The 12,934-nt window shown below is 41.8% G+C and overlaps 1 protein-coding gene across 1 annotated transcript in view; it reads left to right on the top strand.

Annotated features, from left to right (window-relative positions):
• The first annotated feature begins 382 nt into the window (after nucleotides 1–382).
• The window catches only part of frmpd2 (FERM and PDZ domain containing 2), a 48,921-nt gene continuing 36,369 nt past the window's right edge, over nucleotides 383–12,934 (top strand). The window contains exons 1-10 of the mRNA XM_052478449.1: nucleotides 383–754; nucleotides 8,802–8,923; nucleotides 9,205–9,368; nucleotides 9,918–10,163; nucleotides 10,458–10,621; nucleotides 10,808–10,967; nucleotides 11,049–11,120; nucleotides 11,445–11,619; nucleotides 11,744–11,879; nucleotides 12,023–12,161. Of these exons, the coding sequence (XP_052334409.1) occupies nucleotides 8,803–8,923; nucleotides 9,205–9,368; nucleotides 9,918–10,163; nucleotides 10,458–10,621; nucleotides 10,808–10,967; nucleotides 11,049–11,120; nucleotides 11,445–11,619; nucleotides 11,744–11,879; nucleotides 12,023–12,161 (1,377 nt within the window). The 5' untranslated portion in view covers nucleotides 383–754; nucleotide 8,802. The remainder of the gene's footprint in view (nucleotides 755–8,801; nucleotides 8,924–9,204; nucleotides 9,369–9,917; nucleotides 10,164–10,457; nucleotides 10,622–10,807; nucleotides 10,968–11,048; nucleotides 11,121–11,444; nucleotides 11,620–11,743; nucleotides 11,880–12,022; nucleotides 12,162–12,934) is intronic.

The following is a 12,934-nucleotide window of genomic DNA, read 5'->3' as shown; positions in this document are numbered from 1 at the left end:
CTAGGTATTGTTGAGAGAAAGAGAGAGAGACAGAGAGACAGAAGAGAGAGAAAGAAATAGAGAGAGGGGGAGTTCGCCCTTTAGTCAAACAACAATCACACGTGATTTTTGAAGCCTATTTTTTAACATACTTTGTGTTAGTAGAACTGAGCAGAACATACTTGTCTCACCTTTCACCTCACTGTTCAACTGACAGCTGGGGCGCGTTCCTCTGCCCAGGCGTTGCTGACTCCTGCCAGATTTTACAACGCCTATAAAGGTATTTATCAGGAAAGGTATCGCAATCTGTCACTCGATTACACAGTTGATGACGTCGCACGCAACCATTGGTTGACGCATGTAAATTCTGAGCAAGGGAGCGCGACCATTAGCTACAGTTTATCTTGCACAGAGTACTTGGCCACACAAATTGGTTGCTCACTGCCTTGCCACTTGTCACACTGCTGCTGCGTAATCCAATTGAGTTCTTATAGCTGGAGTCTAAAAATAGTCCAAATTAACAGAAACACAGTATGGACATGTAATTAGGTGTGAGTACAGAACGTTATATGCGATGGAGAAATGTGTTATTTCCGCTCTGTCGTGTGGTGGAATTATAGATGGATAGATGAAAAGTCGCCTGATAGGCTAGAAAAATTTGCCGATGGAGAGCACAGCCACAGGTAGAATGCCATGTGATGCTTGAGGGGATTACATTCGAGCTGCAGGTATTCTGAAGAAATTAAGAGGGACTTCAGATATCGAATGAATTAAGGTAAAGTTGTGGTTTAATTGGATATAATTCCACAAAAATATAGACCTACATCTATTCTACACAAATGTGGTATTCTATGAATGCGTAAAAGTTCCGTACCACAGCCAATGAGTGAATGCCGATATGTTATTAGGAGTTAATTGTAGGTTTAGCTTTCCATTAGGTAGTTAACAGTTGAATGCCAACAGTTTCTTGACAATAGCCTGGTAGGCATGATCTCAACCTAAAGATATGTTATCTTTAGTGAAGCAGATATGTTACGGTGTCATTTTAGCCCATGAATTAAATTATTGGGCAATAGATTTTTATATTTTGTGTTTTAAATGAAATGACAGCATACATATAGCCAGTTATCATGCCTTTATGTCCAAATTTATGTCCAAATTGAAGAAAAATAATAAATTCCAGTTTGTCTACAAATTAATAATTTATATGTTGGATTCACGTTTCCACCTCAACCAAAATCTCAGTTAAATCAAATTAAACTTAAATTAAACTTAAGTTTGATTTAGGCCTAATCCTATTCTTTAATTTAGATTTTTGGTTGAGTTGGAGATGTGAATCCAACATGACTGATTCATTTGAAAAACAAACTTGAATTAAAGACAGACTAAGTCAGTGGCACAGATGGAACTATCCAAGCGGAAGATAAATCTCCTTCTAATGTTGATATTTGGTTCCATTGATAACCAAGTAGTAATTCTGCTTTGAAAGTTGAGAAACTTGTAACCTCACTTTACAGAAAATGGCCCTTGAATGTTTTGGTACACCTACTGGAGAGCACTTTTTTGTCTACACCCATTCAGCATTGTTCACACCCGCTTAAGCTTTATCCCCACCCAGCTCTTTATTAAGGATTCAGATGTGAGGCCATGTACTAAACAACCAAAGATTAAGACTAAAGGCTGGTTTATACTAAGGGTGTGTTCGTAAATTCAATCTGGAGTGTGCTCAGAGTGCGCTCGTAAACTCATAGCGTTGTCAAATTGTCCATTCGTAAATCCAGTGTGCGTTCAGACGCTCTGGCGGAGGAGTAGGGTTGATCCGAATGTTCTGATCTAACAGCAGTCAAGCACCCAAGCTAGGGGAAAGGAGGATACCTAGTCAGTTGTCCAACTGAATGTATCTTCCGCATTTAACCAAACCCCTTTGAACCAGAGAGGTGCGGGGTGCTGCGTCTTCGGTGTCCGGGGAACAGTGGGTTAACTGACTTAGCTAACTAGCTAATGTTGCCTAGCTTGCTAGCAGTGGTGATTTTAGCATGTAAATCTTGGTGGGGCAAATAAAATAAATGTGTGATGCATGCCAGCAAAGCCCCTACAAAACAACAAACAATACATTTAATTGCACTATAACGGTGACAAACGGTGCACAGAAACTCATTCACCATTCATTAAGCCTCATTTACTGCCTTTTAAAGAACATAGCTGATGTGGCTGACTTGCTTAAACAACTGTGGTTTCTACTAACAATTTAAATGTACAAACTATGGCATAAGGGGGCAACAAGCGGATAAGAGGCAATCCGTGATTTCGATGAAGACATGAGTGAGCAATGACGGACATAGGCAATAAAAATATTTGTTCAGCACTTTTGAAATGTACAGTGACAGAATTCAGAACGTGGGCCGTTCTTACAGTGTACTCCCTGTACAACAAGTCAGAACCATAGGATGAATAAAGAGGGCATATAAACAGACAATGAAAGCTCTTACAATATTCAATGATTACATTTCTCTAAAACAGGTTATGGGCAAACAAGCACACACCGGACACGAATGATGTGTTTACAATTCCGCATGGGTGAAAATAGACCAAATTATTAGGAAGTAGATTTAATCTTTATCAAAATCACAACAATAGACAAACACAGTCTGCTTAAACAAATAACACACAAACCATTGTACGTTTTCATGTCTTTATTGAACACACCGTGTAAACACTCACAGTTGGGGGAATGTTTAATAAATGTTTAATAAACTTGAGAATTCATTTTTCCGTCGATGATAGCAAGCTGTCAAGGCCCTGAGGCAGCAAAACAGCCCCAAACTATGATGCTCCCTCCACCATACTTTACAGTTGGGATGAGGTTTTGATGTCGGTGTGCTGTGACATTTTTTCTCCACATATAGAGTTGTGTGTTCCTTCCAAACAACTCAACTGTAGTTTCATCTGTCCATAGAATGTTTTGCCAGTAGCGCTGTGGAACATCCAGGTGCACTTTTGCGAACTTCGGATGTGCAGCAATATTTTTTTTTTGGACGGCAGTGGCTTCTTCTGTGGTGTCCTCTCATGAAAACTATTCTTGTTTAGTGTTTTACATATCATTGATTTGTCAACAGAGATGTTAGCATGTTCCAGAGAGTTTTGTAAGTCTTTAGCTGACACTCTAGGAGTCTTCTTACTGTGCTCTTGAAGTCATCTTTGCAGGACGGCCTCTCCTAGGGAGAGTAGCATCAGTGCTGAACTTTCTCAATTTGTCTTCCCGTGGACTGATGAACATCAAGACTTTTAGAGATACCTTTGTAACCCCTTCCAGCTTTATGCAAGTCAACAATTCTTAATCTTAGGTCTTCTGAGATCTCTTTTGTTCGTGGTATTGTTCAATGCTTCTTGTGAATAGCAAACTCAAATTTTATGATAGGGCAGGGCAGCTCTAACCAACATCTCCAATCTCATCTCATTGATTGGACTCCAGGTTAGCTGACTCCTGACTCCAATTAGCTTTTGGAAAAGTCATTAATCTAGGGGTTCACATATTTTCCAACCTACACTGTGAATGTGTAAATTATGCATTCAATATAGACAAGAAAAATACAATAATTTGTGTGTGTTATTAGTTTAAGCACACTGTCTATTGTCGTGACTTAGATGAAGATCAGATCAAATTATATGACTAATTTATGCAGAAATCCAAATGATTCCAAAGGGTTCACATACTTTTTCTTTCCACTGTATGTGCTCTTCAGATATGAGATTGCTTTGTTCTAAATCCTTATTTGGCATCCAATTAAATGTTCTCTAAACCTTCTGTTCCATGTTTTTGTACTGCTTCTCTATTTTTTAGCATATGTGGGGGGTTTTGTATGCATAAACACTTCTCTGAACTTCATACTTCACATAGAGATGGAATTCATGATTCATTCAAGTCTCATTTTGTTGTGTAACACAATCTGTGGTAAACATACAATATTTTCTTCACACCTTCCGCAGCGTGACGTTTCCTGTGAATACTCTAACGACGTGCATCCAACAGTGGTACTCTGCCTTCAGAAAGTATTCACATCCTTTGACTTTTTCCACATTTTGTTGCGTTAAAGTATGACTTTGTTGCGTTAAAGTATGACTTTAAAATTGATTCAATTTAGATTCTTTTTTTGTCACTTGCCTGCACACAATATCCCATAATGTCAAAGTGGAATTATTTTTTTTCAAATAAATAAGAAATGAAAAGCGGGAATGTTTTGAGTCAATAAGTATTCAATTCCTTTGTTATGGCAGGCCTAAATAAGTTCAGGAGTAAAAATGAGCTTAACAAGTCACATAATAATTTGCATGAACTCACTCTGTGCGCAATAATCGTGTTGAACATGATTTGTTACTGACTACCTCGTCTCTGTACCCCACACATAAAATTATCTGTAAGGTCCATCAATCTAGAAGCTAATTTCAAACACAAATTCAACCACAAAGACTAGAGAGGTTTTCCAATACCTCTCGAAGAAGTGCACCGATTGGTTGATATATATATATATATATATATATACATTTTTTTTTCTCTCCATGCATTGAATATCCCTTTGAGCATGGTGAAGTTATTAATTACACTTTGGATGGTGTATAAAATACACCCAGTCACTACAAAAATACAGGCATATTTTAACTCCGTTGCCGGAGAGGAAGGGAACCACAGGGATTTCACCACGAGGCCAACTTTAAAACAGTTAAGAGTTCAAATCAAAATCAAATGTATTGGTCACATACGTGATTATCAGATATTATTGCGGGTGTAGCGAAATGCTTGTTCTTCTAGCTCCGACAGTGCAGTAATATGTATCAGTTACCCAAAATACACAGAAATCTAAGTAAGGAATGGATTAAGAATATATACACATATGTCAGAGTGGCATTGGACTAAGATACAGTGGCATATTATAGAATTCAGTATGTACATATGAGATGGGTGATGCAATATTTACACACAATTCAAGTGACCAAGATAGTACAGAGTGCAATTTATACATATGAGATGAGTAATGCAAGATATGGAGACATTATTAAAGTGGCTAGTGATCCATTTCCTTAAAGTGGCCAGTGATTCCTAATCTATGTCTATAGGTAGCCACCTCTGATGTGCTAGTGATGGCTGTTTAGGAATCTGATGGCCTTGAGATGGAAGCTGTTTTTCAGTCTCTCTGTCCCAGAGTTAATGCACCTGTACTGACTTCGCCTTCTGGATGATAGTGGAGTGAACAGGCAGTGGCTGGGATGGTTGATGTCTTTGATGATCATTTTGGCCTTCCTATGGCATCGGGTGCTGTAGGTGTCCAGGAGGACAGGAAGTTTGCCCCCAGTAATGTGTTGGGCAGACCGCACCTCCCGCTGGAGAGCATTGCGGTTGTGGGTGGTGCAGTTGCCGTACCAGGCGGTGATGCAGTCCGGCAGGATGCTCTCAATTTCCACCTTCTCCACTGCGGTCCCGTCAATGTGGATAGGGGGGTGGTCCCTCTTATGTTTCCTGAAGTCCACAATCATCTCCTTAGTTTTGTTGACATTGCGTGAGAGGTTATTTTCTTGGCAACATACTCGCAGAGCCTCTTCACCTCTTCCCTGTAGGCTGTCTCATCGTTGTTGGTAATCAAACCTACTACTGTTGTGTCATCTGCAAACTTGATTGAGTTCTAGGCGGGCTTGGCCACGCAGTCATGGGTGAACAGGGAGTACAGGAGGGGACTGAGCACGCACAATTGTATCAGCGAAGAGGTGTTGTTTCCTGCCAACACCTTTGGGCGATCCATCAGGAAGTCCAGGGCCCAGTTGCACAGGGCGCGGTTCAGAACCAAGTAATCAAGCTTGATGATGAGCTTGGAGGGTACTATGGTGTTGAATGCTGATCTATAGTCAATGAACAGCATTCTTACATAGGTATGCCTCTTGTCCAGATGGGACAGGGCAGTGTGGTGGCAATTGCTTCGTCTGTAGATCTATTGGGCCGGTAAGCAAATTGAAGTGGGTCTAGGATGGCAGGTAAGGTGGAGGTGATATGATCCTTGACTAGTCTCTCAAAGCACTTCATGATGACAGTTGAGTGCTATGGTGCGATAGTCAATTAATGGCTTTGATAGGAGGAAACTGTAAGTTGCTCTGGATAAGAGCGTCTGCTAAATGACTTAAATGTAAATAAACAGCACTGTTACTCCACAACACTAACCTAACTGACAGAGGTAAAAATAGGAAGTCTGTACAGAATAAAAATATTCCAAAACATGCATCCTGTTTGCAACAAGGCACTAAAGTAGGACTGCAAAAAATATAGCAAAGCAATTCACTTTTGTCCTGACTACAAAGTGTTATGTTTGGGACAAATCCAATACAACACATTACTGAGTACCACTCTCCATATTTTCAAGCATAGTGGTGGCTGTATTATGTTATGGGTATGTTTCTAATCTTTAAGGACTGGAGTGTTTTTTTAGGGTAAAAAATGTCTAAGCATAGGCAAAATCCTAGAGGAAAACCTGGTTCAGTCTGCTTTCCACCAGACACTGGGAGGTGATTTCACCTTTCAGCAGGACAATAACCTAGAACATAAGGCCAAATCTACACTGGAGTTGCTTACCAAGAGACAATGAATGTTCCTGACTGACCGAGTTACAGTTCTGACTTAAATGTAATTTAAAATCTATGGCAAGACCTGAAAATTGGTTGTCTAGCAATAATCAACACCAGTTGGACAGAGCTTGAAGAATTATTTTTAAACAAAGTCGGCAAATGTTGCACCATCCAGGTGTGGAAAGCCCTTAGACTTACCCAGAAAGACTCACAGCTGTCATCACTGCCAAAGGTGCTTATACAAAGTATTGACTCAGGGGGTGTGAAGGGTAATGTCAATTAGTTGTTGTTTTTTCCCCAATTTTATTTTCAATACATTTGCAAACATCCCTGAAAACATGTTTTCACTTTGTCATGATGGGTTATTGTGTGTCGTGTTTTGTATTCAATGCATTTTGAAGTTAGGCTGTACAACAAGATGTGGAACAAGTCAAGGGGTGTGAATACTTTCTGAAGGCTTCAGCTCAGTCTTTTAGTATGAATACCTATTTTGTTATCCCTGACTCACAACACCAACAAGGCCGTACACATTTATGGTATAACTGTGATGATGACGTCACCACAAATCACTTCCTGTATATTTTGTAGACATGTCTCTACCTGCAGGAACCAGAGTTGCTAGACTACCAATTAAAGCATTGACGTTTATTGGATCATAGTACCGTATATCCTTTGATTTTCAGGGATGACATATAGCTACATTCATGTAGCTACACTCATCACACAGTCAGTGTATAACTTCACAACTTGGAGAAAAGTGAACCAGTATCCCTCTAACATTAGGTTTTATACTGAACAAAGATCTGAACTCAACATGTAAAGTGTAAAGTGTTGGTCCCATGTTTCATGAGCTGAAATAAAAGTTTCCAGAAATGTTCTATACGCGCCAAAAGCCTATTTCTCTCCAATTCTGTGCGCATATTAGTTTACATCCGTTAGTGGGCATTTCTCCTTTGCTAAAATAATCCATCCACCTGACAGGTGTGGCATATCAAGAGGCTGATTAAACAGCATGATCATTACACAGGTGCACCTTGTGATGGGGACAATAAAAGGCCACTCTTTAATGTGCGGTTTTGTAACACAACACAATGCCACAGATGTCTCAAATTTTGAGGGAGCGTGCAATTGGCATGCAGACTGCAGGAATGTCCACCAGAGCTGTTGCCAGATAATTTAATGTTCATTTCTTTACCATAGGCCGCTTCAAACGTCCTTTTTCGAGAATTTGGCAGTACGTCCAACCAGCCTCACGACCGCAGACCACGTGTCTGGCGTCATGTGGGCGAGCGGTTTGCTGATGTCAACCTTGGGAACAGAGAGCCCCATGGTGGCGGTGCGGTTATGGTATGGGCAGGCATAAGCTACGGACAACGAACACAATTTCAATTTTATCGATGGCCATTTGAATGCACAGAGATACCGTGACAAGATCCTGAGGCCCGTTGTCGTGTCGTTCATCCGCCGCCATCTTTTTGCGCCAGCATGATAAATCCCGGCCCCATGTCGAAAGAGTCGTTGAAATGGTTTGCATGTTGCATGTTCTATTTTTGTTCAGTGTCATTTGATGAGTCACAGAACCTCAGCCGGATGCTACCACAGTCCCGTCTCATTGTAACGCTTCACAGTCACCTTGGTGACGAGAGGGAGACAAATGAAAGGCACAGAGAGTAGCCATATCAGAGCAAATCCTCCAGGCTCTGCGGAAGCCTATTACATGGCAAACTGAAAGCTCACTGTATGAAAGCACTGGTGTGCACGTGTGAGAGAGGGAGAGGGGGGTGGGGATGAACAGGTGGCTAGAGAAGGGGAGGGGGCGTCTGTATTGCTTTGCATGAGCCCTTTAGTCCGATCGATCACCTCACTCATTGTAGATAATCATCCATAGCTACTTGTCTAAATGGACCAAATTTACTGTTCTCCTAGTATCTCTCTGTCTTGTCAAAAAAAAAGATAACTTTGAGCTAATGGTTTAAGCAATTAGATAATAGGGTTGTGTGGACACTCTTCAATGATTTATGGAAACAATCAAGTTTCGTGCGCTCAACAGTTTTCATTGTACTCCAAACAACGGCCTCGCACATTCTGTCACAGAGTCTATGATGAAACAACATGTATTGCTCATATTAAGCTATTACAGCGTTTTGAGGCAGAAATTGCGAAAAATGATTTAGATAATATATGACTGTATCTACCCATGGCTTTGTCCCCCCCAGGATGGGCACTTTCGTGACCCTGACGGAGGTGCTGGAGGCCCGGGGGTCACCTCTGGAGGAGGATGAGGTATGGTGTCTGCTACTGGGCACCGCCGAGGCCTTAATGGAAATCTCTCACAAAGGTACCTAGAAATATTTATATTATTTTCCGGACCCATGATAATACACACCGGCAGGATCTTTTGACCTTAAAGGGATTGTTCACGCCCACGTGTGTCAGATGTTTGCAGTCCTCCATAAGTGGTATTATGCTGAGCTGACTTTCATATCCCATGACTTGTTTTTGCATATGCATCTTTATGCATGAGAAGAAATAGGCCTCAAACCCGAGATGATTGGGAAGGGTAGGCAACACAACGTCATGCTCTACTTCTAATAGTTTTGTCTTTTGTCCTCTCGGCAGGTCCTGGTAACATGTGCAGTGTACTGAGCCCTGGCTCAGTGCTTCTGTCAGCCACTGGGAACCTTGCTTTCAAGAGCTGTCCCCGGTCAGAGAACCTTGGTTCCTTCACTGCTCCAGAGGTACAGGAGGGGCACGCTGCCTCCAACAGGACGGCCTCGGAGAAGGTGCTCAATGAACCCCTGATCGCAACGTCATCGCATCTCACTGCATAATCCCATTTCATATCCGTCTGTACTATATAGCCAACTCCGATGGTCTCCGTTGGCTTGACATCTCGCCACTGTTTTGGTTCTCGACCTTTGGCTTTGCATGAATTCCTCAGGAACGATTTTACTCAGGAACAGTGCTTTGGATCTGTCTCTGTCAGTTAGCTTGTACGTTCGTCACACGCAGTGTCTCAGACAGCGCAAGCCCGATTTTGACGAAGCTTGGGTGAATGATGCGTCTTACGGTTTACAAAATTACACTGACCAGATAACATGTGATTGAAAATGCAAACTTTGTAAGGTCACGCCCACACCCCGTTTGACCTAAAGTCATGAAATGTGGTACATAGGTCCCTCTCTTTACAAGGAACAAATTTGCCTCAGGGACCCAAGAGGTCCGCCATGATGGATTTAGAATTTTGTGAAAAACACTTAAAACGCTACTCCTCTAGCACCGAATAACCGACATGTTTACTGTTGCCTTGTTTTTCTCTCTGTTTTCTTCAGATGATTGTATATTCCCTTGGAATGACCCTCTTCTGGTCCGTTGATTATCAACTACCTCAAAACCAGCCCATTCAGCTGAGTGACAACCTGAACAACCTCTTGCTGAGTATGTGTGAGGACACGGTCCACAGACGAGCAGATCTTGTGACCGTGCTGGAGACCTGTGAACAGCACATCAAGGCTGCTCAACTGCCCCTACCAGAGAAGCTCATCAGACAGCTAGTACAAGATGTCTTCAGGGACTCTGTGAGTCACCCACATTCCCTTTTTGGTTTAGGCAATGCACCTGTAGTCAGTATAGCTGTCACTCTACACTCCATGTGCTGACCAGCACACTGATATTATAGGGTCACATTTTCTATAAATAAATTGGCCTCTATTCCATATTGTGACAATACTGGCTGCTTGCAACTCTATCTTGGCTACAATCTACAGCTGGGTTTCAATTGAGATCATATTGATTTGAGACATGGTTATTTTTAAGGATAGGTCAGTGCAACTTATCTAATTCATCAGCTGTCATTCTATTGTGTTTTCTAGGTTGATCATGTGTCCATGGCTGAGATTGGTCCTCAACTTACTGACCGGAGTCATATGGTCAGAGAGAGGCTTCACAGTCTCTCAGGAAGTGCCTCGTACCATAACTCCACCTGGGCACTGAGAAACAGAAGCACCCCAACATTCCAAGCTGAGCTCAGCAGAGGGTAAGAACCTAGCAGTCGCCTTTCAAACAACAAAAGGCACATTTTGACCGGAATACACATATTATCAGCTTTACACGTATATATATATATATATATATTTTTTTTTAAGGGATAATTCACGCAACTGTCTATGGACAATAAGATAAAGATTTTCATCCCTGTAATCTGTATTTTTTTTTCTCCCAGAATTCCCCAAGGGTCACGTCACAGAGAGAGTTACTGCAGCTATCAGTCACGTAGCCCCTCTAGCCCATACCTGGATGGCTTTCGCCGTGGCAGCGTCAGATCTGTACCATACACATATCTAAACGAGTCCACGTTCAGCCTTAATGAAAAGAAAGCCAAGGTATGATATCATAGTGAGTCGTGTGAAACATCGGGTTGACATTTTAGTAGCTCTTAATGTTTCGATTCATTATTTCTGCAGGATATGGGTCCTGAGTTCATTCGAAAGTTAGACGAGCCTCTGGTTGTCTTGGAGCTACCCGGATCCATTGTGGTAATTATGGCTTTATCATCGGCTAGTGGTCTGGCCTGCTCAGGTCAGGCCTCACCACCTCTTCTTATCCAGGTTGCATCACATCCGGCTGTGATTGGGAGTCCCATAGGGGCGGCACACAATTGGCCCAGCGCCGTCCGGGTTTGGCCCGTGGTGGGCCGTCATTATAAATAAGAATTTGTACTTAACTGACTTGCCTAGTTAAATAAAAGGTGAAACTATTTTTTTTTAAATCAAGAGCTACATCAAATGCCTTTTATCATCAGCCCAACTGTCATCCGTCGGTCTTCACATGAATCACTCTCTTTCTGTCTCTTAATCCAGTCAAAGAAAGGGAAGTCTCCCTCCTCTATGAGGGAGCTGAGTGTGGTCATGCCAAACGGACAGAGCATCCTGGTCAAGTGCGACGTCAAGTCAGGAGGAGGGGATGTCTTTGATATGATTGTTGCCCACTCCAACCTGGTGGAGCACTTCTACTTTGGCCTTGCTTACATTGATGGTAATGCACAAATATTGCATGTCGTTTACTGGGAAACAGTTCATTGAGGTGTTTTGTTGTAAGTTGTCTTTACATGGTTCGCGTGTTAAAAATGTCACTCTTCCTTTTTACCTCTCGGTTTTAGACCATGAGTTTTTCTTCCTGGAAAATGACACAAAGATTTCCAAGGTCGCCCCCGACAGTTGGAAGAAAGTACCTACCTCCACGTTTGTCCTTTTCTTCAGGGTGAAATTCTTTGTCCACGACATCTCTCTCCTTTTGTAAGTACCTCGCATCCGCTCGTGCTTACAGTGTATTGTATTCAAAGTCGGCCGATGGAATTCATAGAGGTCAGGCAATGTTGCAGATTGTCCACTGCTTTCTCCATGGAAGCAAATTGTGTGTGACTGGGGGTTTTTGGCAGGCACAAACTGACTCGTCACCAGTACTACCTACAGCTGAGGAAGGATATACTGGAGGACAGGTTGGCCTGCCATGAAGAGACAGGCCTATATCTGGGTGCCTTGGCTCTCCAAGCAGAGTATGGAGACTGTATGCCTGAGGTATTTTATACATTTTATTTGAGTTATATGGTTATACAGTATCTCTGGTTATACACCTACTCATTCAAGGGTTTTTCTTTATTTTTACTATTGTCTACATTGTAGAAGACATCGACTATGAAATTACAAATATGGAATCATGCAGTAAGCAAAGTGTTAAACAAATCAAAATATATTTTATATTTGAGATTCTTCAAAGTAGCCACCCTTTGCCTTGATGACAGCTTTGCACATTCTTGGCATTCTCTCAATCAGATTCATGAGGTCGTCACCTGGAATGAATTTCAATTAACAGGTGTGTCTGGTTAAAAGTTAATTTGTGGAATTTCTATAGTTAATGCGTTTGAGCCAATCAGTTGTGTTGTGACATGGTAGGGGGTATACAGAAGATAGCCCTATTTGGTAAAAAAAAACAAGTCCATATTATGTCAAGAACTTTGAAAGTTTCTTGAAGTGCTGTCGCAAAAACAATCAAGCACTATGATGGAACTGGCTCTCATGAGGACCGCCACACGAAAGGAAGACACAGAGTTACCTCTGCTGCAGAGGCTAAGTTCAGTAGAGTTAACTGCACCTCAGATTGCAGCCCAAATAAATGCTTCACAGTGTTCACGTAACAGATACACCTCAACATCAACCGTTCAGAGGAGACGGCGTGAATCAGGCCTTCATGGTCGACTTGCTGCAAAGAAACCTCTACTAAAGGACACCAATAAGAAGAAGACTTGCTTGGGCCAAGAAACATGAGCAATGGACATTAGACTGGCGGATAT

Source organism: Oncorhynchus keta, chromosome 24, assembly GCF_023373465.1.
Source record: "Oncorhynchus keta strain PuntledgeMale-10-30-2019 chromosome 24, Oket_V2, whole genome shotgun sequence".
In the NCBI taxonomy this organism is placed as follows: Eukaryota; Metazoa; Chordata; class Actinopteri; order Salmoniformes; family Salmonidae; genus Oncorhynchus; species Oncorhynchus keta.
This window is presented reverse-complemented; position numbering and strand designations above follow the sequence as displayed.